Genomic DNA, 26,801 nt, shown 5'->3' on the forward strand with positions numbered 1-26,801 from the left:
AAATTTCAACCAGCTCAGTTTATGCAAATCTCAGATCACTCATTTTCCGTTCTGGTTAGAAGCAGACTCTGTAAAGCCAAGGCAACGTCAGAGCTCATCCATCAAAGTTACATCTCAGGTGATTGGACCGAGATTTAAATCAGCTGACAGATCCCCGAAGAGGGCTCTCCATGCCTAAACATCAAGATGGATGCACCACTTTTGGCTGATTGACTCCAACGAGTCTGCTAAAAATCCCTTAAACACTCAGTCAGGATTGAATGTAAGGCATGTGAAACTGCTGGTAACCGTAGCAACAGCAGTGATGCTTGTGACTCCGTATCCATAGCCTGATTGCAGTGCGCTCATTAGCTGCCCACACACTAAGTTTTTCCATCGTCTGAGATATTTCTGGCATATTTATACTCACATTGGTGAGTTTACTGACAAAATGGTGCCAATGACACAGTTGTGAGTACTATAAAGAGTTAATGTAACAATGGTTTAAATGTTAAAAGTGAAATAGGAGTTATGACCTCAAGATTAAATTATTTTTACTCATTGAGATAATAGGACAAATTTCTCCCACACAGTTTGAACACAGATTATATTCAATCCACCACTGTGAGCTGACACGAAATTATCCAATTTGCTCTATTATTTGCTAATTGATTCATTAAAATTAAAACATTAATTATAGTTGTGTTAATAGCTCCTAAAAGCGACAAACATTCCTTTACCCTCCTGAAAGCAAAAGCAGCACCAGCCCTAATTAAGTGCAGAAAAGAATCATTGTTAAATCAGGAGTAAATTCTGTAAATGTTCAAGAAAACGTTCCAGTGATTGAATTAATTTATAACCTTCTAGATGCTCTGACATCAGGTCCTAACAAGTATTTTTCACTTCTGTCATCACTGATTTTTTAATCACCCACTTTATATACAGGCTAAATTTAAATGTTTAAATAAAATGCAAATCATTACATTTTATTTGTATTTTACTGGATGGATGGATGGATTTGCTTATTTAGGTATATCACTTCCTACAAAAAGGTTTTGTTTGTTGGAAAGCTCTACTGCCATTTTTTTAAATGAATAAAAATGCAGCAACATCCTTCTACTGTATACTAAATCTGGAACGTGTTGACAAATTAATCTCCTCTTCAGTTTTTGAATGTGCAAAACATGCTAACCAAAGTCAACCGAATCTCCTTCTCCACTTCGGTATCAGAACGGGTGCTTCTCGTTCTGCGTGCAGAGTCCTGCAGGAGCAGAAACAGCTGAGCCCACTGCCAACCAGTGAAACTCATCTGGATTCATGACATGTTTGTCTGAACGATATGAGATGAGGACTCTTTTAATGGGACAAGTAATGATGTGTGACCAATGACACGGGGACAAAAGGACAACAAGCGGCCACAAACTGGTACTGTTAAATATACAAACAGAGAACTTCACAACAATAAACGGCGCCTCGAGGTGTGTGTTTGTATGAAAAACGCCCGATGATGAAAAGTTACAGCATCTTGGAAAACCTGATTTTCAGGATATTTATCCTCCGACTAATTTTGATGCATTTTTATTGATGCAGTAAAGCTGAACAAGCACCTGAGGCAGAGCTTGTCAGGTGATATAGATGAGAATCAAAAATTGCTTGTGTGTAATTTTACCTCTGCGATGTGTTTTCCACATGTAGACACCGCTGAGCAAAAGCCCAGATTGTGGATTAACCTTGTTTGACAATTTTCTCCTGGGCTCAGTGAGCCTGTTGATTTTAAAATTCCAGTGTCAGAAAAAAAGCTCTGGGTTTTAGTGCCAATTTTACCGTTTGGCGTAAAAGTCAGTCTGAAAAAGTGTTAAGAAAATTCATCTTGAGTTTATCGGACAAAAAAATTTCAAAACAATCTTGTTTTTTTTTTCCATCAACAGAAAAATCCAGAAGGCAGCCTGGTTATCAACCTATAGCTGGTAATTCTACAAAAAAGTAATTGTAAAAAAAAAAGGAAAGGTATTCATTTCTTCTGGTCTCAAAGTGGTTTTGGATTCTTTTCTGATTTACTTTATAGACAATTTCATGCATCTCAAGATAAATTCCAATGTCTTCACTTCTGAAATTACATAAAACCCCAAATAGCACAAATTAGGATTAAGACTTTCATTGAAATATGCTTTACTCTTACTGGCCACTTTGTTTGATCTACCTGTTCAGTTGCTTGTTAACCCAAATAGCTAATCAACCAATTACATGACAGCCACTCAGTGCACATTTATCAAAATTAGACAGTAAGAGATTGTAAAACCATTTCCTGTTCTGATGAGTGTCTGTAAACCCCAGAGATGGTTGTGGGTGAAAATCCCAGTAGATCAGCAGTTTCTGAAATACTCAGACCAGCCTGCTTGTCACCAACAACTACATTCAAAGTCACAGGTGGACCTTGAGTGTAGAAGCAGACAATACATCCTAACTTTGATCTGTTGTTTTATAAAAATCTGTCTGTAAAACAAACAGCTGTTCTGAGTCAGTGATCATTTCCCTGTTGGATAAAATGTAGATTACATACAAATCTGTCTGCAAAAAAGTACAAAATCCAAAGACAATGGCTACTTGATGAACTTTAATCAACATGTCTCTTGTTTTGACTTTAGTTTGGGTGTTGAATGCTTGTATGACCATTTCCTCTCTGTAATGTCTTAGAAGTTGCATTTAATGCACACAGTATCTTATGAGGCAGACTAGTTAGCTGTTTAGCTGTGTTCCTGTGCCTTTTATGTCACCATAATACAACACAGCCTTTATTGGGAAAATATATAAAAGTCCAAGAGTGAATTTGCGTGGTTAAATAGTGAAAACAGAGCAGTAATTTTAATCTACCACTCATCAGAATTAACAACAAATGAAAGTGATTTTTAGAAATAATCTGAGCACATGCAAATGCTTCAAAGAAAATAACAAACCACTGCTTCAGTAGTTAACAAGGAGGTGCATTAAATCTTTTTAACACATTCCAGATAGATTTAATCTTATAATTAGTTAAGCTGTGATTAACCTACATACTTCTCCAGCTGTAAAAATGTCCAGTATTTGCTGTAATAATTGCTTTTGAGTGAAAAGATAAAGTTTGAATTCTTTAAATACTGGTCACTTGAAAAGCTGGATTGTTAAAACCTGGACAGAAGACAAATAAACCTTCGTCAAGTCTTAAGAAGGCAGAATTAAAGCAGCACTCTCCTTTTCCCCGAGACTCACTGACTAATTCCTCGTGTGATCCGAGCTCAAATTAGTGACAGAACAGTGTGAGGCATCAGACAGCCGTTAGAGCTAATGTGGAATAAGAAGCGCCGCAAGTCGTTTTAGGCTAATTTTCTTTATAACAATTTCTCTGAAGGCGCTCTTGACAGCTTCCTACATGTACACACACATGTCTTACATTCGAGGAAACAGGCATCAGGCTGCTCAATAAGAGCTCAGTTTCATCCAATTACTTTACATCAGTTTCCCTGCTAGAGCATCCATTTTCCATCCAATTATCAGTCACTCATTGGGCTCAGTTGAGTTGGCTGTGGCCTGTAACATGACGAGGGAATACTGGAAATGTGCTGCACCTGGGGCAAGACCTGAAGTTTGATACTGAGCTGGTGTTAACGCGAAGATTCACCACCAGATTCTGACACAATGTCCCCTCCAGGACATGCTCAAAGTCCGAATTAATTATCCAATAACTCCTAAACATAAACGTAGAACTGACATCAATTTACATGAAATAAAAAAAGAAAAAGATGACTAAAAGTAATAGTTTCACACATTACTGCACACCTACTGTTTCCTATAAAAGTAGACAATAAAATGTGTTAAATATTGTAAATTTATGAAAGTTTTAATAGTTAGAACGAGGACACACAAGTCTGCAGAGGTTATTGTTTCTCAGCTGTGAAACACCAACGATGGGAACTTTTTTTTTTCTTTTTCCACTTATCATGAAACTTCTGCACCAACAGATTCACACCTCAGAACAGTATCGTTTGTATAGTGCTAGAATGGTGCATTGTTGTTTGTTTTTTAAAGCTTATTTTTGTTCTGAAGGGAAATTGAGAAGCTAACGGCTGCAGTAAAACGTCAGTTTGGGTTGCCAGGCAACGAGTGTAAAAGATGGTCAGAGAGAAAACTGCGGTGACAGCCTATGATTACTGAATGTGTAGATACAGATCGGAAAAGTTAAAAAGAAAGCAATCCTGGAAAGTTGAACTTTTACCTCATAATTGCTGATAATAACACCTGAGGAAACTGGAAATGAACCTGGCATTTCTGCACTGATAAAACTTATAATCATGTGTGAACTCTATTCATGCTGACTGAAACAACCTCAAGATTTGCTTCCTTTTATAATGTGTGACAAACCATTCATTCACTCAGTCATGCATTCATAAAATCCTCCTTGTTATGGTCCTGCCACCTGAACAAGGTGTACCCCCCCTCTGAGGTACACCTCTGAAGAGGATAAGGATGAATGGATAGATGGTTTAAGACTGCAGTGTTAAATTACATTCTCCATCCATCCATCAATTTTCTTTACTTGGTTGTTCCTGTTCAAGGTTACGGGGAGCTGGTTTCTCCAGCAGTCAATGGGCGAAAGGCAGGGTACACCCTGAACATCGTCCACTCCCACTCACACCCAGGGCCAATTTAGAGCAGCCAGTTAACCTAACACGCATGTTTTTGAGCCGTGGGAGGAAACTGGAGTACCTGGAGAAAACTCACACAAGCACAGGGAGAAAGAGGCCCCAGCCTGGAGTCAAACCTTCTTACTGTGAGGCAACACTGACATCCTATATTATACAAAAAAAAAATCAGCTGAAAGACTAATTAAACACATTAATATGATTAGTATGCAGACTATGGAGATGGGAAATTGTCTAAACTCTGGAGATATGAGTTTATGTGCAGCAGTCCTAAAAAAAAGACACCATATGTGCACAAAAGCTTCCTTTCAAATTCTAACAACTTATAAATTTACTTTCATTTCTGCTGCCCTTCTGAGCTGTCAAAGCTTTAATTTAAAACAACACAGTTTTAAACAAAACAGGTCCAAACACACAATTTAAATATTAATAACAGACTATCTTATCTGTTTTTATGCTTAGTGCCTGCATGAAAGTAAAAAAAAAACAAACTAAAAACTAAACAAACTCGTTAAGAAAGTGCTTAAAAACTATAATTAATCTGAAGCTGTGATTTAAAGACCTCATTATTGTCATGTTTTCTAGTTTTTAGTTGCTCACAAGCACAAAAATCAACATAAGCATCAACATGAGTTTGTTTCATAAAGGGTAATTTGTTATACTGAAAGTGTAAGAAATAAATAATTTTATAATAATCAATATAAATGTTTATAAAAATATACTGAAGGGTGAATTTGTATTGCTAGCTTTAAAGGAAACATGTATCATAATTGATGCTGATAAACCTTTTCTACAATGTAGTCAATAAATCAGGAATTTTGATTATTATTTTTTTGTGGAAGAAGTTGCAATTGATGCGTTTGTGTGACGACAGAGCTGCTCAGTTTAGAAACACAACCCATCTCTGAATCAGAATCTGCAGCAGCCCAGTAGGAGTTTGGAAAGAAAAACATTGTTGCAACAGAAGCCAGTTTGTTTTATTATTTTGTTAAATCTGTTGATTTTCTGGGGAGGTGGAGAGATTGGAGTCTGCTCTGTCGAAATGTCTACTAAAACTCTTAAGGTCGGAGTGAAGTGAAAAGGATTAAAATCAGAAAACAAACCAAGCTGAAGCCAATAATTCACTGACAAGAATAAAAGAACAGGAAATAGAATGTGATTGGCACAATGACTCATGCACACAACCAGGAAGTAGATAATAAAAGGAAGAAATAAAACATGCAGACATCGTCTAAATCCAACTTTGATATGACTGATTAAAATTAATTCATAATTCAGTATCATTTACAAGCCTACAAACTGACTTTGGGTCAACATAGCAGGTGAAATAATATTATTTCACACAGACAAATTCTTTAATTTCCCTCCACACATTACTGAGTTACCCCTTAGGGTGAAACCTTTTTATAAACCACAAAATTCTTATAATTTATCATTTTCTAAGAATCATTTCCACATTTGTAATCCATTTGTCTCCAGTATCTAAAAGCATTTCAAAATAAACACACACTTCTAAAACTTTCATTTAATTTGGATTCCCAAGATTGAGTTTTGTTGATTAAGTTATGTTTGATATTTTAATTGAGTTGACAACTAAGTTGCTAAAATAAAACCTCATTACACTGCAGCTGTCCAGATCAGATGGGCACAGACTCCTCATTTCTAAATCAATTTAATATTACTATTTATAAATATGTGAGTTCATTATGAATGCTGAAGGAAATTTAGCTTTCCACAAAATATTTAATGATCATTGCTCGCTTTTAATTTGAAGCTGAGCGCAAACTTTAAAAAGTCACAGATTTGTGCACTAATTAGTTTATTTGAATTTACTGGAATGGTTTTTTTAAGTTACATTTGACACATAAATAATAATAATAATAATAATAATAATAATAATAATAATAATAATAATAATAATAGGTTGGAGCATCACAGTTCAGGAACAGGAGGCTGAGACATGCAACATTAACAACATAACCTTCTTACATAGTCATCCAAAAACTTTGGGATGATTTATGTCTGTCATTTTGAGATGTAAAGTCCATTTTTAAACCTCTGAACTGTTCCTTTAAAGTTTATTAGTCGTGTAAAGTGCTGATTGATCACATATTTCCCTTTTTTCTCCCAACGTGTTCGTGTTTCTGCTAACACGAAGCACAGTGATACAGACCTGTCTGCTCGCGTGTTGAATCTCGGAGGTCTGAGGAAATAACTGAAGGTTTAGGATCTGCACACATTTTAGACACAATGTGTGTACGCTCAGCGTGAAGCGACGGAGCTTTGTCCCGGTAATCGATGAAAGCTGCTACACCACCTACAGACACCACACATTCCTGCTGCTAAGCTGCACAGGCAACGTGTGAACTTCTCATCCCTCTCATGGAGAGGCGGCAGGAAGTGGACCACAGAAAGGCAAATCTGCTCAATATAATGGAATAAATGCACTTTTCTTTAAGCGTGCAAACTTCCATCCTTGTGCCATCAAAGTTGGAGAGAAAAGGAGGAATTGTTTTGTTTTAGTGGACGGATAATAAGGCAAAGGGCAACCACAGTCTGATTTTACTGGCTGTAAATTAGTTTAAAACAACACTTTCTGATGTGATAATACATATTTTTTTACTGCTTAAAACCTGAGCAGTCAACTCTGCTTGTCTGTAAGTAAAATATCTCACGAATCTCTCAGAAATTAATCACAGATTAACCTTTGAACTCAACCTTAGCCCACATAAAAAATGTCTTTAACACCATGAATCGTACACACACTGGGTTAAAATCTGGTGTGTTTGCAGAAGACGTCCATTTACGACAAATACTTCAATCGCTAACAAATCATGTGAGGCTACACCAGATATTACAATATCTTATGACATCTTTTTTTAATATGTTTGACAAAAATAGCTAGAACTCCATCATTTCTCAGCATACGACTGTCTTAGTCTAAAACTTTGGAATCAAAGGCCACGGGCGATATTCCTTTAATTTGTTTAGCTTTCCAAACATCTTCGTGATCTTTTCATCAAAAATGCTGGAGTAGATGGTTAATCCTAACAAATTTAGAAAACCAGATTTTTAAAAAATGTATTTTTGAAATCTCCTTAAGAATAATTTTAATTTATTAGTTTTTTTCTTTTGATCAGTAGTTCTTCGGGTTTTCTAATTGTCTGATTTTTTTACCTTTTTTTCATACATTTGCTGCAGATACTGGGCTGAAATGGAAAGAAAGAAATATTGAATGAAAGAAAAACTCTGAAAGACCTTTTTAGAAAGCTTAGAGAACTATTGATCAAGACCACTTTAAGAGATTACAAGACAGTTTGGTTCCTTCAAAGCAAAATTTAAAAAAAAGACTGAAGGCTGATTGGAATTTTTCTTCCACGGCAGTGAAAGTTATTTATGCTGAAACACTAAATTAGTCTTGATTTACTGCAGCTGTCCTGCTTCCCTGCTGTCCTTGGTCAAGTGTGAAATTTACCGCTTTAATGGGATAAATGAACATTAACTTACAAAAGAGCGAGAGACCAAATCAAGCTCTCTAATAAACGGATTGTGTTTAAAATCAGTTTCTACACAAAAGTAACTCACCAGACGAATCTGACTGCAGGTTACAACTGAAAAGAAACAGTTTTCATTGTCGCCGGAGTGTTTTTTTGTTCTTTTTGTGTGTTTGAGTGAGTGCTTCTTTTGTCAAAGTACTTTTAGATAATTGTTTTTTTTTAATAAGAGTGATTATTACTATGAAAATGTTTAATTATATTTTTAAGAATCCACAAATGCCAGAGCTTTGATAATTTGATAGAAAGTTTTCTTTTGTTTCCCATGTTTCTTGTCTTTGTTTTTGTCGGTGTGGTTGATTAAATATCGGTGTCCTCTCTGTTGCTTGGTTACCTGTTTTTATCGATAAGGGGCAGCAGCTGAGAAAGCTGCAGACTGCAGATAAGAGAGATTCATGGAATTGGCTAAATGTAAGTTAAAGAGGTTTTACTCTGACTTTGACACAGGAAACGTTTATCTACAAAGTGTGTATGTGTGTTTTTCTACCTGTTTAAATCAGTCAAACAGCTGAGAAGTCATTTATTTATGTGTGCGTTTTGAATTAAAACATTTTTTTGAAAAAAAAAACATGAAATAAGTTTCATTTGCATTTTCTCTTGTATCAAAAAAAAACAAAATGTTAACATAAAAAAGTAATTACTGAAAGAAGGAAACTGCTAATCAAAAAATAATTTAAAAAAAAATTTAGAAGTGAAACTTCAGCTTCTACATGGTTGTTTAAAAACCAGCTTGGTCTCACAAAAACATTGAAAATGAGGAGGCGCTACGAACAGAAGATTATCTGCTGAAGGAACATTTAGTGTTAGGATAAAATGTCTGTCACATTTGAAAACAACAAGCTTTTCTTCTATAAACTGATATGTCAGAAGAGGCCAATATGCTCAATAGATTTATATAATTAAATTTCTACTTTTGTCAAAAAGGAACTTTGAACATGTCTGAAGGAGTCATAACAGCTCCACAAACTCAACTATGATGCAGTTTATTTTGATACTTGCCACGGTTCCTAGATGAATCGAGAACATAACGCTGTATGAGTGCGTTCAGAAGGAGATCAAGACCCACATTTTCAAAGGATTCAGCAAAGTCTGCAAGCTGTACACAGAGTTTTATCAACACTTACACTCCTTTGACTGAAGCATATGCTTTAAAGCCAACCTGACCAGTGAGAACCTGCCCCGAACGAAGAGTTTCAAGCTTCTACTTCCATCACAGATGCTAAAACATCTGCAGTATTATGGGCTATTATGTGGTGTACACAGAATTCTGATAAACCAGCTGCTCTGAAAGCCTTTCTTCTTCCTTTATTCTCAAACAGGCCAGAGCAGCTGACAGCTGAGTCAGCGCTAAGCTGTCAGCTGTAAACTCGAAGTGAGTGACGAAGATTAATGAATGAGCAGAAATCGATATATAGTCCAACTATTTAAATCAGTAAGTAGCTGCAAGATCACTTCTGAAGGTCACAAGATGGTCACAGATTAAAAAAAGCAGAAAGGGGCAACATTTCTTTCCTGATTTTGTTAATTCAAACCATACACTGAATTAAAACATGGGTGAAATAAAATGTCTAACAGGTAAAAATACAGTTAAAGTCTGTTCTGTTGGATTAACATCAGGTAGCTCACTTTGGTTGAAGTGTTGACTAATTTAGAAAATAAAAAAGAAATTATCCAGACAGCTTTATGGAAGACACTTTCAAAGCTTTTACATGGATGTGGCAGCAAGAGGAAAACTGATGACAAACTGAGGAGACAGATATAAGAATGATAACCAGAACAACTTCCAAAGAAATCTGAGGTGTCGTCAGTGTCAGATCGCACCATCAGTCCCTGTTTGAGCCAAGATGACTGAGGAGGAAACCACATCATGAAACACAGACTGGAATTTATCAAAATGCATACGGACACGCCACAAGGCTCCTGGGAAAATGGACTTTGGATGGACAAAAATGTTGCAAAACGTTACAAACAAATTTATCTGCCTCTGGATGTCCTTCCTATTTGAACTTCTGCAGGTTATATAGAAAACTGCTTTTATTTACGTCAGACACAGACGCCACCTGTACTTTCTAATCTGAGCAGTATTAGGAGGAGAGTAGAGCCTCTCAGTGCAGCCTGATTCCTCCTGACACCTCCAGATGCACTCCTCCTCCTCCTCCTCCTCCGCCACAGTCGAGCTAATGACGAGTTACCAAAACAGCGAACAGACGAAAGCCAGGAAAAACCTGCAGCACGTCTCAAAAAATGCCACTTTTCTGGCTCAAAGCTTCATGTTGCTTCGTGAAGAAAATGAAGCCCGGAGTGGTAAACTAACAAATTGGAGACAGAAACAGGCGTCCTCATTTAGAGCTGACATGTTTGATTATAATGAGCACAGATGAAGAAAGACGTTTTTTCATCTGTGAATAATTCAGACACAGTCACACAAAGATAAAGTGTGAGTTGTTTTGTATAAAAAAAGCAGTTTGTTTTGTCACTGCATCGTTGTGTGAGGCGCATTCATTGGTTTGTATGGTTATCTGTCCAAACCTGCTTCAGTCCCACTAAAGGACTTCCTAATGAGCATTTATAATCATCTAGTTCATGCATGAGCAATAATCAAATTAATTATCCCATTTACATAAACTGGGTTTTCTAAAGTATGTATTTAAAAAGACTAAACCTTCTGTAAGAACTAACAGACCCAGTGATTTATTTTATTTTTATAAGTTTTCTGATTTTCTTTATATATATATATATATATATATATATATATATATATATATATATATATATATATATATATATATATATATATATATATTCATTTCCTGATGGCAGAGAACACTGGTCCATGTGTAGACTTTTAGTCATCCAAAACAAAAAAAATCCTACAAGTTTTTCAGTTTTTTACTGAATTGTATCGTGTCGTATCGGTCTGAGCTGCTCGTGTCTGTAATTAATCGGATCGTTGGCAGTGAATTGAGATACATGCCGTCTTGCCACAAAGCACAGATGCATAAGCTTGCCGTCTGCAGTTTATTTTACTTTATGTAGGTGTCTTTTTTTCCAACAACAATCTCTGTGCAGTTCTGTTTTACTTCATAGAGAAACAGCTTCAGGAAGTTGCTAAAAACACGAGTAAAGCATCTTCCTGTCAAGTGCTAATGTAGTTGTGACAGATTGTGGAGACTCAAAGGTGCGTTTTCCACACAGCAAATATAAATATATTAATGTTTCTACCACATATTTCCATTCAACACGTTTGCCTCTGCCAGTTTTCACTTTTCTTTATCTGCATCTAGGATTTTATTTCTCACAAATGGACTGAACATGTCCATCATGATGACCCTCTGAGAATCAGGTCTCCTTAAAAACTTTTATCCTGCTGTCTTTTACATGTGTGAATACTTGGAAACTTATGAAGAAAGTCCACTTTAAGCTCCCAGATTAGTTTGCTGTTTTGTGAAACAGTGCTTTAGATTCAAGTTTTACAACCCAGATATTGTCAGATTGAGTGGAGATGGCAGTGAACCCAATGTGCAGGCTCATCTTGAGGTGAGAAATAAAATAATTTCTTTAAAATAAAAAGAAACAAAAACAAAAAGGCTGACAAGGCAGCAGTCATTTGAGGAAGATGTGAGCAGAACCAGACAGCAAGAGAAAATGACAAACAGACCAGTGAAGAAATGGACCAGGTTTTAAAGACAGAGGGTCATTAGGGGAAGTGGGCACAGGTGAGTGATTACTAACGAGGAGCAGGTGGAGATGGGCGTGGCAGGTGAACAGGTGTCTGACTGAGAACTGAATGATGACAGGAATACAAGGAGCAGAAACTATAAAAAGACAAAAAAACTCCAAAACAAAACCTAAATCCTGATATGAATGTAAAGAATGTTGATCACAATAACCAACACCTGTTACTTTGAATTTACATGATTTTTTCTACAAAACACAAGTCACAAAAAGGTCAGGTAATGACTTCTAACAGTGCATGCTCAAGAAACTGAAAAAAAAGATAAAATATTGTAAAGGTCAGTGCTTTCCACTTTCAAAAGGAAAAAAATATATCTAAACCAATATACTTCATAATGCAAAATATTTTTACTAGCTTCATAAATCAAAAAATGTAAAGATAGCAGAAGATGTTAAAAATATTACATATTTACAGACATTTTACCCTACTTTCTAGGGAAAAGTCAAAAACAAAAGGATTTGGTTTTCCAATATACAAACCAGAAAATAAGCTGCGTGAAAACAACACAAAGATGAATGCTTTATTCAATATACATGAAACTGTTTCAATACGGTTAATGTTTCTGGTGGTTGTCTTCCAGAGGAGAGTAAAAAAACCTAAATCCCAACTGAACAGGTTCAAGGAGACGTCTGAGGATCGGTGCAGTAATGCTCACTTTGCTGTTTGTAGCACGCAGCTCTCAGCCTGAATTAACCTAAATATACCAAACTTAGCCAAAGTTAATGTGGGTGTGTAATCAGTGAGAAGGAACATCAAAGCCTCTGTGCAGAATATTAATCTGTTATCATGTGAAATTTGAGGGAATGTGTACTGAATTATTCTAAACCAATAAACCAGAATGGAGCGCTTTGACTCCAAAGCTGGTGTGCATAACAAAGACAGAGCGAGGGTTTTCAGTTTTCTGCAGCAGCAGAGCTTTATTGTAAGGCAGCACATGAAGGTAAAGATAAAGATAAAAAAATAAACAGTCCTTGTTGATTTTGTATCAACGGGAGCAGCTGCAGGTCAAACAACAACTTGCATTTATTCAGTACTGTATTAAAATAAGCATGTAAAAATATCCTACTTTAACATCAGCTTAGATACTTTATCTATATCTTAAATTCTGTATATATCTCTGTAATTTATATTAAAGTGTCTATGATTATTTTTGTCAGTATTATTGTTTAGCCTTCGTGATTTCTTTTTTAGTTTTTTACAAAAGCATCTTCTATTTTATGAATTATGTATTGCCTTAAGAGTGTTATTGTTAATTATGCAAAACAGGTCTTAATGACCAATAAGCTTACATGAACAAGGAAAATTCAGGTCACGTACTCTATAGGGAAAACACTCGTCGACATGATTTGCATAACCCACAGCAAACCGTGGATCCCCTCCTCGACGTTCTTCTTCCGGTCTAATCCGCTCCTCACAGAGAACAATCTGCTGCTGCTGCGATTAGCTCTGCAGAGACACCGGCAACGAAAACCGCAGCACAAAAACCAAAGTTTCTCGCTCCTTCTCTGCAAAGTTAAAACAAATTTCTGACTGCTGTCCTCTGAGAAGATTCCCACCACTGAGAGTGGACACATGGTTTGTTTTCTGCTATTCTGATATGTGAATGTGTGTTCAAGAAAACTAAAATATATATTCACAGTTTTTGCATTGTGCTTTTAAAAGAACTCTGTGTGAAAATACTGAGCCATCACTTTTCCTTTTATGTTTTTAACAGAAAACCTTTTAAGCTTTTCTTTTTTTTAAAATAATTTCTGTGCAGAAATAAAACGTCTGCAAGCCCGGCAGCTTAAAGCAAATGACATTTTAAAAGGGCATCATGTGCTTAGAGGTGGATGCCTTTTTTGAACCTGTCCTGATCCAAACAGATCATAATTAATGTTAAATGGAGCAGATATGTTCAAACATGCACTCCAGACCCTGAAATTTAGCAATTACTACCTGAAGGAATGCTTTGCTTGGTAACAATATTGCCGGCACATTTTCTGGTTCTCATCTCAAACAATTTGTTGCATTTGAAATTTCTTTGAGACTTCTGCAAGCAGTTTTTTACGCAGGCAGAAATGTCCCACATACTTGCTGAATTCCAGTTTCGAGCCTAATAATACAATCCTTGTGTTTCTGCTGGTGGTGATCCCCAACCACAAGATTCTCAGAAGGCTGCTCTGGATTGTGCTGCACAACAATATGTTCTCACAAATAAAATGTTCCAGTTAGGGAAGTGATGCTTCAGGCCAGAGTGTGTTGGAGTTTAGTTGGCTAACTCAGTTTTTCTCCATTTGGACAAATGATAGAGACAAAATCTGAACACGCTTATTTTATCACATATTGACTCAAACCTGCCTTTAAATTATAAATGTGGTGGAAGTTTGGGTTCTCACATGTTGATATACTGATGCTCTTTAAGTTATTTTTCCTTTAACAAGTAGAAGTGAAAAAAACTCATGTTTTTATCAGTACTTTTCATAAACAACCAGTGGTTTCCAAAGCTGGGGTTGGAACTCCACTATGGTCACAAAAATCAAGTTTGGAGAGTTTTGAGATGATTTCCAGAAACAAAATTAAATTTAAAAAACAATTGCTAATAAGATTTATTTATTCTTTAGTCACAACTGCTCTTACAGATAAAATGTGTTGTTATAAATAATAAAAACATTCTAATGATAGTTGTTGTCATTATGACCCATTTTAATTTGCCTAATTGTAATAATTGCTTATTTTTAATCAGAGATATTTGAGGTCACTTCCTGCCACTGTTTTCTTGTGATTTAAAAGCTGAAAAGATTTCTGCGTGACCAGCTTGTAAAACTGCAGCCGCCCCCACATTTAGGATTTAATTTGCTGGAGTACACTTTAGAAATGAAGACAGGCAGATTTAGACCAATTGTTCAGTAATTATTAATTATCATTAGCATGGTTTTTGTTTTCTATCAGAGGACCCCGGAAACGGGTTGGACGCCTACGACAACTTTGACTATTTCAAGAGAGTTGGTGCACAAAATATTTAAATATGTTCAAAACTCAAGCTTCTCACCTCTGAGAAAAAGTTATGACCCCACAGAAGTCGCAAGACATCGTGGAGACATTTGGGAGTCTCCCTCATGAATGCGGTTCGTCAACGACTCGCAGCCCAGTGAGAAATCACTTTTATGATGTTCTGTTGATCTTTTACATTCACCTATGGGTAGTTAATGTCTTGCTGGTTCTGTGAAATTATGAAGCTGAAAGTAGAACCGATAAACACAGACATAATGGGCAATGTTACTAAATTGTAGTAAATTATACAATAAAATACTAAATGTAAAACATTTATTGTTCTTCAAAAAGCAACTAATATGTCTGTCTTAATTCCAAACTGTCCATAAACTCTTCTTACAAAGTGTCAGGACATGACCTTGTCTTCAGTCGTGAGCCCATCCACACCTACAGAGAACATTTCCATCGGGATGCCATGAGATGAAATGTGTGAATGGTGAATGAAGCGGCTGATAGAAGTTTTTTTTTTTCTTGTTTCAAGCTGTGTGCTGCTCTCTAAAGAGCAGGAGGAGACTGCTGACTGAACCAGCATGTGTCTGGAAGTACTATCAGTGACAGGTGGGATAAATCACCTTGTCAGGCATGAATGGGAACTGGTTGGAAGCACTGTATAATGGAGTGCTCAGTCCAACCAATATGCACACAAGCTCGCCACCTCCTGCAGGCTCCTCTCCATTTGGGAGGATAACAGATTTGGTGGCTTGACGGATTTCAGTTTCATCACTCGAGAGTTTTACAGCCTTTTTAAGCGCGCTTCGCTTCACAGATACCATCCTGCCGTGGCTGAATGGAAGCCACTGCATCCTGTTTGCTTTTTGTTTTTCACTCTGTTGGTGCGTACGCGTGCTCAGCCTCACGCAGCACCGAATGCTTTTTACATGAATGGAGGATTTCTTATTGAAATTATGTAAGCAGTTGCTGAATGAATTATTCAGTCTTTGAAAGAAAATGATGATGTACTACGATGCCTGCCAGGTCTGCAGACGGCAACGCAGCCACCAAACCGCTCCAGTGGAGCTTCAATGAATGGATAGAAATTTAGTAAAATTGATTGTGCACAGAGGCACTGAGTAAAGAATGGATTTCTTAAAATTGTCTACAGGTGGCCTTATGTGATAGATGGGGAATGATTCCTGTTCTTCTGTACTCTGCATTTCCCATAAAAAAATATAATAATGCTAAAACTTAAAGAACATTATCATCATCTGCATTACACTGTAACTGCATTATATATATATATATATATATATATATATGTGTGTGTGTATGTATATTAATAAAACATTGTTTAAGTACAGTAAAAACCCTTGAGAGAGCCATCATTTCATTTATTTAGCTACCAGGGAGCCAAACTGTCGTTTATGATTTTATATAATAGCCATCCAGGCTCTCTTTAATTCTTTAAGCTTTTATATAAACTTTAGCATTTTTTTCACTCTTTCATTTCTTGCACCTAACCATTTCGACAGAATAATGTATTTCATTTTTCTAACCCACTCAAAGCTGAGCTATGACTTTTTAATAAAGTTAATCATCATTAGAATGGCAACTGTTCCTAAAATAAATCAGCATTATTGGTGTCTTTGGCATTGTATCTGAAATACAATTAAAGAAAGTGTGTATCTTCGAGGCAGCCTGCCAAGAAGTGCCTGAAGACAAGATTTAAAATTAGTTTTTGACCAAGCCTTCTGTTATATGTAGCCACAACAGTGGCTCATATCTTGACTTTAGGAGTCTTATTTATGCTTGATTGATTCACAGATTAGAGTAAAGTGGTTCAAAGTGATGATAAACACTTTGAAAGACTGCAAGAAAACATGGCTTTTTCAAAGAAAAAACTACAACAACGAATATAAATATAATAATATGAATGCAACATTATTAAGAGTTAATTGTTGTACTACACTATATATGAGCCAGGCCTAAAACAAAACAAAGAAACCAAAGCCAAACTTTTTAACAACAAGTGTGAGTCAAAACAAATGACAAAAGAGTCAAAATTGGTCTCTGAAGGCATTCAAACTGAGGTCACGGTGTGAAAAACGAACAGCATTATCACTTAAGGCTCAAAGCTCTAATCAGTCAACCAAAACTTCCTATTTCCTGATGTCCAGTTTGTTGCTTGTTGATAAGGGAGTGTTTGCCGAAATGCTGCCACAGCTGGTGCGTCCCAGCTCTGATGCCAACAGACAGCTTGTGTGCTTCTCAGAGACTGAATCGGCTTTGACAAAGTAGCAGAAATTGATGAATTGAAAATGGCTTGGTCGTATTTGTCAGAATGGATTACAAACAGAAGAGATAAATAAAAGAGCTAACCACTGACAAGTGCACTGTAAAAATGCACGTGGGCCGATGCGACACGCTCTTTCCTGCTTTGTGTTTGCTCTCATGCTGTGTGAGGATGAATTTTTCCTGTTGAAAGCAATCACCCAGAAAACAGGATCTGTCACAGGACACCTGAGGTGTAGAAGAAAATAAACAGCATAGCGAGAGGGAAAGCTGAGAGGAGAGAGAAGCTTGCTGCTATCTGATCGCTCTTTTTTTGGCTGCATCACATTGACCAGTGGTTTTAACGAAGCCGCTCATTCCGGGATGCCTGCACTCTGCTGTTGCATAGAAATTCCTGACATCAACGACTGCATTGCTTGATCTGTTCCACAAGTGAAATATTAGTCACTGCTAAAGATAGATGTACTGTGACACAGCATGGAAGTTTGTAGGGACATATCTTTCTATCTCTATCACTGAGTTTCAGGACCTTCATTGCTGAAGGACAAACGATTCTTACAAATACCCGGAAAAGTTTCCCACATTGGTTGATGAATACTCCTGCTTGTGCCACCGCTTACCCAAAAACCACAAAGGAAAAAAGAAATGTTTTGTAAGAAAATGCAATTATGTACTTAAACCACCTTTAAAAGCTCAAATTATAGACAGACATAGGTATAAAAAACAAAGCTTTTTGGGTTATTTTTCATGCTCTCTTCTGCAGGGCTCGCTACATTTAGCAAAGTCACAAGGTAGAGATGGTTGTTTTATGCCAGATACACTTCCTGATGCAAGCTAGATTTAATCCCTCAGGATTACGATACCGTGACACTGACCACCGAGGCACAAACATAAAATAAAAGAATAAATAATAACAGCATATAGATGCAGCTCTGCATCTTTCCAGAACCAGAACATTTGCAGGATCTTCTGCACAAAATCATTTGTGTCTGAATTAAACTTGTAACTCTTTGCACTAAGTGAGCCCAACGTTTAACAATCAAAAATGAGTTGACCAAGATCCCCATCAAATAATTCCTATAACTTTTAAAAGATATGTTTTCTTTACTTAAATCATTTAACAGTCATTTAAGAAATTTTAATTGCCACTACTTAAGGTAAACACTTGCATCGGCACAAATATTAGATACTATGTATGATTCTATATCATGATAGAACTTGTGTATGCTTAATTGTGCCCTGCAGTAAATTAGCAATCATAATTTACAAGTTAATACATATTAAATTGTAATATTACTGACCTTTGAGTAAACGAAACGGCTGAGCAGAGGTTCTGCACTGACCTCATTAAAGATAATTTAGGCAGATTGTGATCTTCTGCAACCCTTTAAAGGGCAGATATGTACGCAGTCAGCAGGGCTGAGGGATTCTGCCTCAAACTTTAAATAGAGTGACACGTACTTGTGAATTAAAAGTGACATGATAAGAAAATTAGCAAAATTAGAAATGAATCTTCTCCCCCCTTAATAAGTTTAAGTATTGGCAGAGGTTATACCAGAGTTATGACATGTATCGTGGGTAATTAAACTTTCATTTGGAAGATAATTCAAGGTGAAAATACCCTGTTTGCAGACGTTTACACATCATTTTAAAATGTATGCATGCAAGTTTTGTTTTAAATGGTTAAGCTTTAGCTAATAAAGTACTTCCACCCTTATTGCCTCCCTATTTGTAGTTTGATGAATAAAATTCTGTACATTTTGGACAATGTTGAAATTAAAGGACATCTGTACAAATCTCCAATCTCTATCCTAGTTTAGCGATAAGAATTCACACGATTTTTGAATTTCAAAATGGTTTCACCTGCTCTACTTCTGGACCGGCACATGACAAATAAATTTTATCCATTTCATTATCAGATAAAGGCTACAATACGTTTTACAACAATATATTTTCCACACTTGCTAAATTATCAACAAATCAATGACTTGTCCATTTGTGTGTAAAGAGGCTGAAGTTCAAAGCTATAACTGGGAACCTTTTTTTTTTTTTTTTTTTAAAAAAAAGGACAAACTCTTCCATAAATAAAATACAAAGAGTGCAATATTTGTGCTATATATGGTTGGAGCCATCCGTTTAAACTGGTGGAGGAATTCCAGTATGCTAATGGAGCTGATTTGTTATTATTATTTGTAACACTGAGATGTCACCAGACTGAAGGATGGGAGTACAGGTACATTTGGTGACTGTGGCTCAGGAGGAAGAGCGGCTGTCTCCCAATCAGAGAGTCGGCGTTCTTCGCCACAGTTTGCACACGATTAAAGCCTGGTCCCCACGAGGAGAAATGATGTTTTTGGGTTAGGGGTTCGGTTTAGGACTAAGGTGTGAATTGAGTTTAGGTTTGGTTTAGAGTTAGCTATGTACTGGTAATGGTTAGGGTTAGGGTAATGGTTAGGGTTAGGCTGTAGTTAGGGTGTAGAAATGAATGGAAGTCAATGGAAAGTCCCTGCAAAGATAGAGAGACATAACGTGTGTGTGTGTGTGTGTGTGTGTGTGTGTGTGTGTGAATGGGGCTTGAGTGGTCATTAGGACTGAAAAGCCCAACATAAATGAAGTCCATTTAAAAAGCCATGTTTATGCTTGCATCTATATGTACTTTAAATAATAAATCCAGCCAATAGGAGAAGCACTAAAAAGGTTGCAAAGTTTTTTGCCCTTGTGTGCTTTACTTGTCAATCACTTTGGTCCAAACAAACAGGTATATGTGACCTCTGAATCCTTGGACGTGGGGAGCTGCAGTGACCGAGGTGAGAGTGAAACATAAATCCCAGCTGCTGGCTGAAGCTGTTTCTCTTTATGCTGCACAGAAATCAATCAGATATGGATCTCACTCACAACATCACAGCACAGCAAAGAGTCAGTAAACACGTCTCACCACTCTCTTAAATCACTACATTAGGATTAGTCTCACATTAATTGCTCATTTTAATAATTGGTGAACACATCCTTCTTCCTTCCTCTGACAGGGATTAATGTTTTGCTTGGTTACAATTATTTGATTACCGGTATGTTCATTTTTACTGAGCTGGAGGAGGATTGACAGGCTACAAAACAAAACAAAACTGTGATTGAACGACCAAAGTGCTGAAGAAAATAAATCACAATATAAATGATGTTGAAGAGCTGAAAATAGGAATACTTTATCTTACATTTCTGTTCATCAGAGCTTTAAATATGTTTAGAACTCAAAGATACGAGTTCCAAATTAGATAAAATGAAAATTGAAATAAAACAAAAACACAGTACCAAAAAAATAAAATCTTTATATTTACATTTGTTGTCATTTTTTTTTAGTTTTTTTCAAGGTATTTTTCTCCTAAGCTAAAGATCAGAAGTAGAATAAAAATACTTTTAATACTAAATTGTTAATGACTTACATGTGCAGTGCTAATAGCAGGCTGTTTATTGTAGAAAACAAAAACAACTGTCTTCAGTCTGTTTCCTTTTTAATTTTTTTAATAGATATGTGCATACATTTTCAGAATCTTTTCATCCTCAGATGTTTTTCTCCTAACGCCACTCGTGAATCAAAGGAAGAAGTCAGGAAAATATCAACAAACTGCTTTTTCTATGATATAAGAACATTTCTCATTTCTCTGTTGCCAAACCTCTGGGCTGCAGGAAATTAACCAAGTAGGCAAAACTGGCTCTTTTTTTGTTATTCATAGAAGAAAAAATAAAAATAAAACATGTAACATTTTCATCACGATTCATGTTTTAATCAAATCAATAAGCCTAAGGGAAAGACAACTACACAGGCAGTGGGTAGGAAACCTATTGTTTCCTCAACTGAGCCAAATAATGTTTGAAGATGAGAATTCCCTGAAGGAGGAATCAGGGCTGCCAATTCAATTTTTATCTGGAGACTTCTGATATTACATCATCAATGCCTGATATAGAGTCACGGTTTTTGGATGAGTATAATACACAGCATAAAGCTGTAATTAAGCTGCACAATACTTGTTTTTTTTCACAAACTGACACGTTGTTTCCCCTGGCGTCTCAAATCTGAGCGGCACTTTGGTTTAAACAGTAAAACGGCTTTTTTAATGAGCATAAAAAAAAATCTACAAGATGTCAGGTTTCTTAAATGGAATATATAATTTAAACCTCCAGATAATTATCGCAGGAAAGAAAACTTTTAGGATTTAAAAAATATTCTTTTATACATTTGGGTTTTAATGTTGTTGAGATTCCTACGGTGTAACGTTACAAGATGGCTCCATGTCACGTAAATTTAATTACGCCCAATTAATGCTCGATGTCACTGATTGTTTTACATGTTTTGTTTTAGGTTTTAGCAGCCACTTTTCAAACTACTGCTTATAAAGATCACATTTCAAGGAGTGAACATGTTTGTTTTGGTAACAGTGAAACGTTCTGATGTTCTATTCTCTGAAAAACAAGTGAACTTAAAACGTACACGTAAATGAAAAGCACAGGTTAAGCATAATTAGTTATTTCTTTTAGGTTAATCGTTTAAAGGTACTCAATTCAGTGTCATACAGACAGGTAAAAAACAAAGACGTTGTAAAGTAAAAAACAAAATTGCCTAAATTGATGATTTGTTTTCTTAAATTCAAAATCTTTCAGCAAAATCTGTGACCGGCTGCCAACTGCGACGTCTTTGTTTAACTATAAAAACCGTCAAAGTGACTGAAAATAGTTCAACAATGGTAACATCCGCAACAGAGCAATTTCAGATGAAGAAGTTTCACAATTTTGATATATTGGGACATATTTATGCTCAGATTTGTTGTGTATAGTATGCAGATTAAGTCCATATATCTGTAAAAATACTTAAGTAAACTCTTTCAAAGTGCAGCATTTCATAAAGCTCAGCATTTTTAATTTTACATTTGATTTCCTACTTTGCAATGAGTTCCTTTTACTGCTGAGGAGGTTTTGCAAATTTTAGCAGGAAAAAAAGCGAGACTAATTTTCCTGAAGTCTGACAGCAATGAGGATAAAGGTTAAGGAAACAGATTTATTCTAGTGAAAGTTAAAATATCCTGCAAATTTAGAATGATGCACCAAAACTGCTTTTTAAACAAAAACAAACAAAAAAAAAACAGTATTTAAACTACTATAACTAAATATAAATTGGCTGAATTTAGACACAACTTATATGCTCACAAGCATAATTTTTAAAATTGATTTCTTAATTTTTTTTTTACATATCATACTTTATTCATCCTTAAATGCAGAAGAGAAAACTGTTTACTGATAATTCTGATCAATGCTTTTGAGCTTTAAGCCAAACATGTAAATCAGTAAATAAACAATCTAACAAAGTAAACATGCTTTAATTAAAATACTAAAACATTTGTTTTATAAAGGAAATAAACATTTAAAGATCAGTTTTAAAAGCTCAAAAAGTTCAGAAAATTCCTCACTGGATTTACTTAGAGAATAAACGCAGATTATAAAGGGTCAGTGAGTGGTCAGATTAGTTTTATTACAATTAAAGGATTGTTTCCCCCTGTGGTAGAATGCACAAAACAGATTTCAGCATCAAAAAACACCAAATAAGAGAAAACTTCCTGGATGGCTGTGATTGCCTCAGGTGGAGTTTCACAGATTTGTGTATACACCATGGCAAGCTGTTCCCAAAGCTGCAGCAACACCTGACAGACACACAGTGTTTTGGTTTATTCCATTTCATTTGTCACCCATCTGCATGTGAACATCAATCAGGAAGTCCACTTCAGAGGACATCAGAACCCCCCAGAAATATCTCACAGCAACAAGCAAATTAAGGTCACTGAGCTAATCTGACTGTAAAAATCCAAACATTCTGCAGTGACTTTACCAGGAAAATGACAGCTTCTACCAGGCTGCTTCCAGCTTTTATGATTGATGCATAGTCAGAAAAAGTAATGTTTTGAAAGGAAGTTGTTTGGCAGCAACTATAAAACAAGAAAAATGAGTGTAGTTAACTGATAGTTTGAATAAAATTACAAAAAAACCATCTGATTTTAGGTAAATGCAACAGGTGTCCATGTCAGTAATTCATCACTAATTGTTCTTCATACTCAGCTGTCTAAAAGTGATTCTAAAGGTCAGGAAATGTAAACATGTAGGAAATAAATAAATGTAACCAAATACGTTTATGTCGTCAGTAATTGTCCGTATTTGCAGTTTACAGAAATGATTAGGAACGTGCGGCGTGACCATTTTCAGCAGGCACTCCGTCAAAACTCCAGTGATTATAAAAGATAACAGTTGATTAATTCTTACCTCTTACTGACAAGCTCCTCCATCACCAGCATCTGGCCTGCAGCGCTGACATTCATGTAACCATAAATGCGGAGAATCCCTGCAGACACACAATGACAGTAAATTACCATAATCACTTATATTATTAAAAGAAGGGGAACTTTAAATTATAGCTATCAAACAATTCATTCTCAGAAGATTGCATTAACATAAACTTAATAAACTGCGTCAGGATTATGCAAATTCAATAATTTTCTTTGACATTTAGTCCACAAAGGAACTTTGGTTTTATCGCAAAAAAAGGCCTGTGTTTTTATGAGTGTGCAAATCTTTATTTATTTATTACAGAAAATGAAACCTTTGTTATTTAAAGAATGCAAAATGTCACAAGGTGCAATAGCAATTAATACGACAGCAAAAAACTTTAAAAATAGTGAAAAAAATCATTATTTTTGTTAAAACTTCTAAACAATGTGAATTACGAGACATAATTTATCTGTGCCTGATGTATTTGATTCTTCTTACAGACTAAAAAAATAATTTGTGCATCTTTTTTGTGCAGAATTCGACCTGTTGAGTGACTGTAAAGGTCTTCAAATTTGGTTAAATGATAATAAAATGCCTGTTTCCTAATGCCACAGGTAGTAGATGGAACAGGTGTTATCTAACGTTTAACATAAATAACTAAGGAAGAGATACAGCTATACAAATGTGTCATAAAAATATATATTTTAGTTTCATCTGCTCCTAAATGTTTTGTCTTTTAAAAAGGGAAAAAAGTCTATAATTGGTGATGTACCCAAACTAAATACTAGAACCGTACTAGTTCTACTGTTTGGGCTGTAAGGAAATGAGCTGATGCTGTTCTAGATTTCACTAAAATGTGAAACAATCATCATCATCAATGATTATTTTATTATCTTTTTCAGTTTTTTTGTAAATGTTAGCGAGGGTTTAGCCCTGCTAGCCCAATTGTACCAGCGGTCCCTGCTAGTACTAGTAATGGAAACCAATTAGTTATGTTTAATTAATGGTCACGGTTCATTTAAGTGTTGTTTTCTGATGATGCAGTTTAAAATGAGCAACCTGTGTTGTGATAAAAGCAAACCGTTTTAACAAACAGGTGATAATGAGGAAATAATTTGTGTGAAAAACAAAATGGCACGTACAGGCAAAGAGACACTTTTGTTTTAGGGAAAAATACATCAGAGTTTCAACAAAAATTCTGGATTTTAAAGTGTTGATGCTGGATTTATGTATCACAAACTGAACAAAAAATAATGTTGACTTGGCTCCAGCACCAGCCCAGCCTCTAATAATAAAAAAAGGCAATTCTTATTGTTTTTTTAATATTTCTTACTTTATGAAAATCCAAATAATATTGTTTACTGGTGAGCACCCATCACTGCCCTTGTTTGCCTTTAGAGAAGATGGCTGCTCTGTGGTAAAACAATGGACTCGCTCACATTAATGAGCGAGTCCCCAGTCTGTTTTAATCCTCAGCTCTATATGTAGAGGGTCATTACAGACTCTCTTTTATGTTATTCCATAACTTTTTCTCACACAAAGAGTTTCCTCATTTGCCACAAAAAGACACCATGTTTTTGCTTTGGTTGCTGGTCATTGTTCATTCATCTGTTTTCTAAACCCATTTTGTCCCGTTCAGCATCACAAAGGAGGCTGGAGCTTTTCCCAGTCATAGAGCGAGAGGGGGACGGACTGCGTTCAGGTCAGAAGTTCATCAAAGGGTCAACGCAGAAACAAACATACAACCATGCATGTTCACGATCACAACAACATTGCGTTTAGATGGAGAAATAAACCTGAACACTTGATTTTGGACAATGAGAGGAACACACAAATTATGCTATATCAGTGTGTGCTTTTAACAAAGAGGGAGGTTAATAATCTATTTTTTAATGCACTGCAATGCAGGCATGAACAACTAAATTGATCAAAAAAGGTAAAAAAAATATACATTACTTAATAGGAAAAATGTCTGATGCTGTCATGCAAAAAGCAGAAATCTGAGTTTGAAAGTGCAGCTCCCATACCCTTTATGCCGTGCACACAACAGAGATTCAAGGCACAACGACACTTTTTGAACTAAAAGCCATTGTTTGGAAGTACTTTTCGCTTCTGAGAAGTTAAAGGGAAAAATCCCAGTGAAAAGAGGCACATTATGCAACCTGGAGACAGAGAAAAACTTCCGGTCGTCGCAGCCATCGGACTGCAACTGTTGGCGACTAGTTGGAAAACAGCATTTGAAATAAGTCTCCAGAATGTCTCAAAACGTTTGCAGTATGCTATGATGCAGGCAACAAAATATCCATGGCTTAGAATATAATATACCAAGCCGTGAACACAAAAATAGGACGTTATTTTTCAATCTTTTTATTGTTGTTTATTGTTGATTATTTTTTTTGGGGGGTTGCCAACTACTCTCTAACAGATGCAGCCCAGTGAGATACTGCCTGAGAGATGGAGCCGCGATAAAACATGATCATACAATGTCAAAGATTTACTAACACAGGCATTCCTGCACTCTACAACAAGACCAACAACCAAAGTGGTGGAAACCCTGAAGAAAGCAGGTGAGACAGCTCTACCATGTGATGCATGGACATCCGTTGTCACCATATCCCATGTCACTGTACTCAGTACTTTGACATCTTTTGTTTATTTGTTTTATTTCTATTTAATTTATATGCTCAGGATTTTATTTGAAGTGTGATCATGAATACATCTATATGCATCAATAAGTGTTGTAATCAAATCCAACCTAAAAGTTCCCATATTTAACTGAATAATGTTGAAGTAGTATCAACACCAACAACAACATGGAGTCTTTGCCTCATCTAGTTTTTACACAACTTCAAAAAACAACATTGCTGCAGACAGGCAGGCTGACACACACACACACACACACACGTCTCCTCATTAGCAGCTAAAAACAAGCAGACACACAGAGCTGCCACCAGTGCTCTCAGTGCGGCCCAATATTTGTAGAAAAAATAGTTTTCAAACATGAAATGACAATTTACAGCACAACGTCCAACCACAAATTGTTGATAAATAAAACAACGTGTTGCTTATTAAAATTCAAAGTGATGTGCTAACCAATTAACTTAAAGATAGGATTCAAAAGATGAGAACTACTGTATTTCTGTTTAAATTGCATTACAAATAAAAGGCAGTGAAATTTAGAGGTTTTTTTTAAATTTACCTTTGTGTTACCTTTATGTTAAAATTAAGTAAAACTTTTATTTTAAAGAAATCACCTGCTCTGTATTTTTAGTGTTTTTTTTACTAAAT

The 26,801-nt window shown here is 35.9% G+C and overlaps 1 protein-coding gene across 2 annotated transcripts in view; it reads right to left on the bottom strand.

Annotated features, from left to right (window-relative positions):
* htr4 (5-hydroxytryptamine receptor 4) overlaps window positions 1–26,801 on the bottom strand; it is a 141,198-nt gene that overhangs the window by 71,402 nt on the left and 42,995 nt on the right. For both annotated transcript variants that reach the window (XM_037977435.1, XM_017429781.3), the window contains exon 2: window positions 23,508–23,586. In XM_037977435.1, coding sequence (XP_037833363.1) covers window positions 23,508–23,563 — 56 coding nt within the window. In that variant the 5' untranslated portion in view covers window positions 23,564–23,586. The remainder of the gene's footprint in view (window positions 1–23,507; window positions 23,587–26,801) is intronic.

The sequence above is a fragment of the Kryptolebias marmoratus genome, linkage group LG9 (assembly GCF_001649575.2).
Source record: "Kryptolebias marmoratus isolate JLee-2015 linkage group LG9, ASM164957v2, whole genome shotgun sequence".
NCBI lineage: Eukaryota > Metazoa > Chordata > Actinopteri > Cyprinodontiformes > Rivulidae > Kryptolebias > Kryptolebias marmoratus.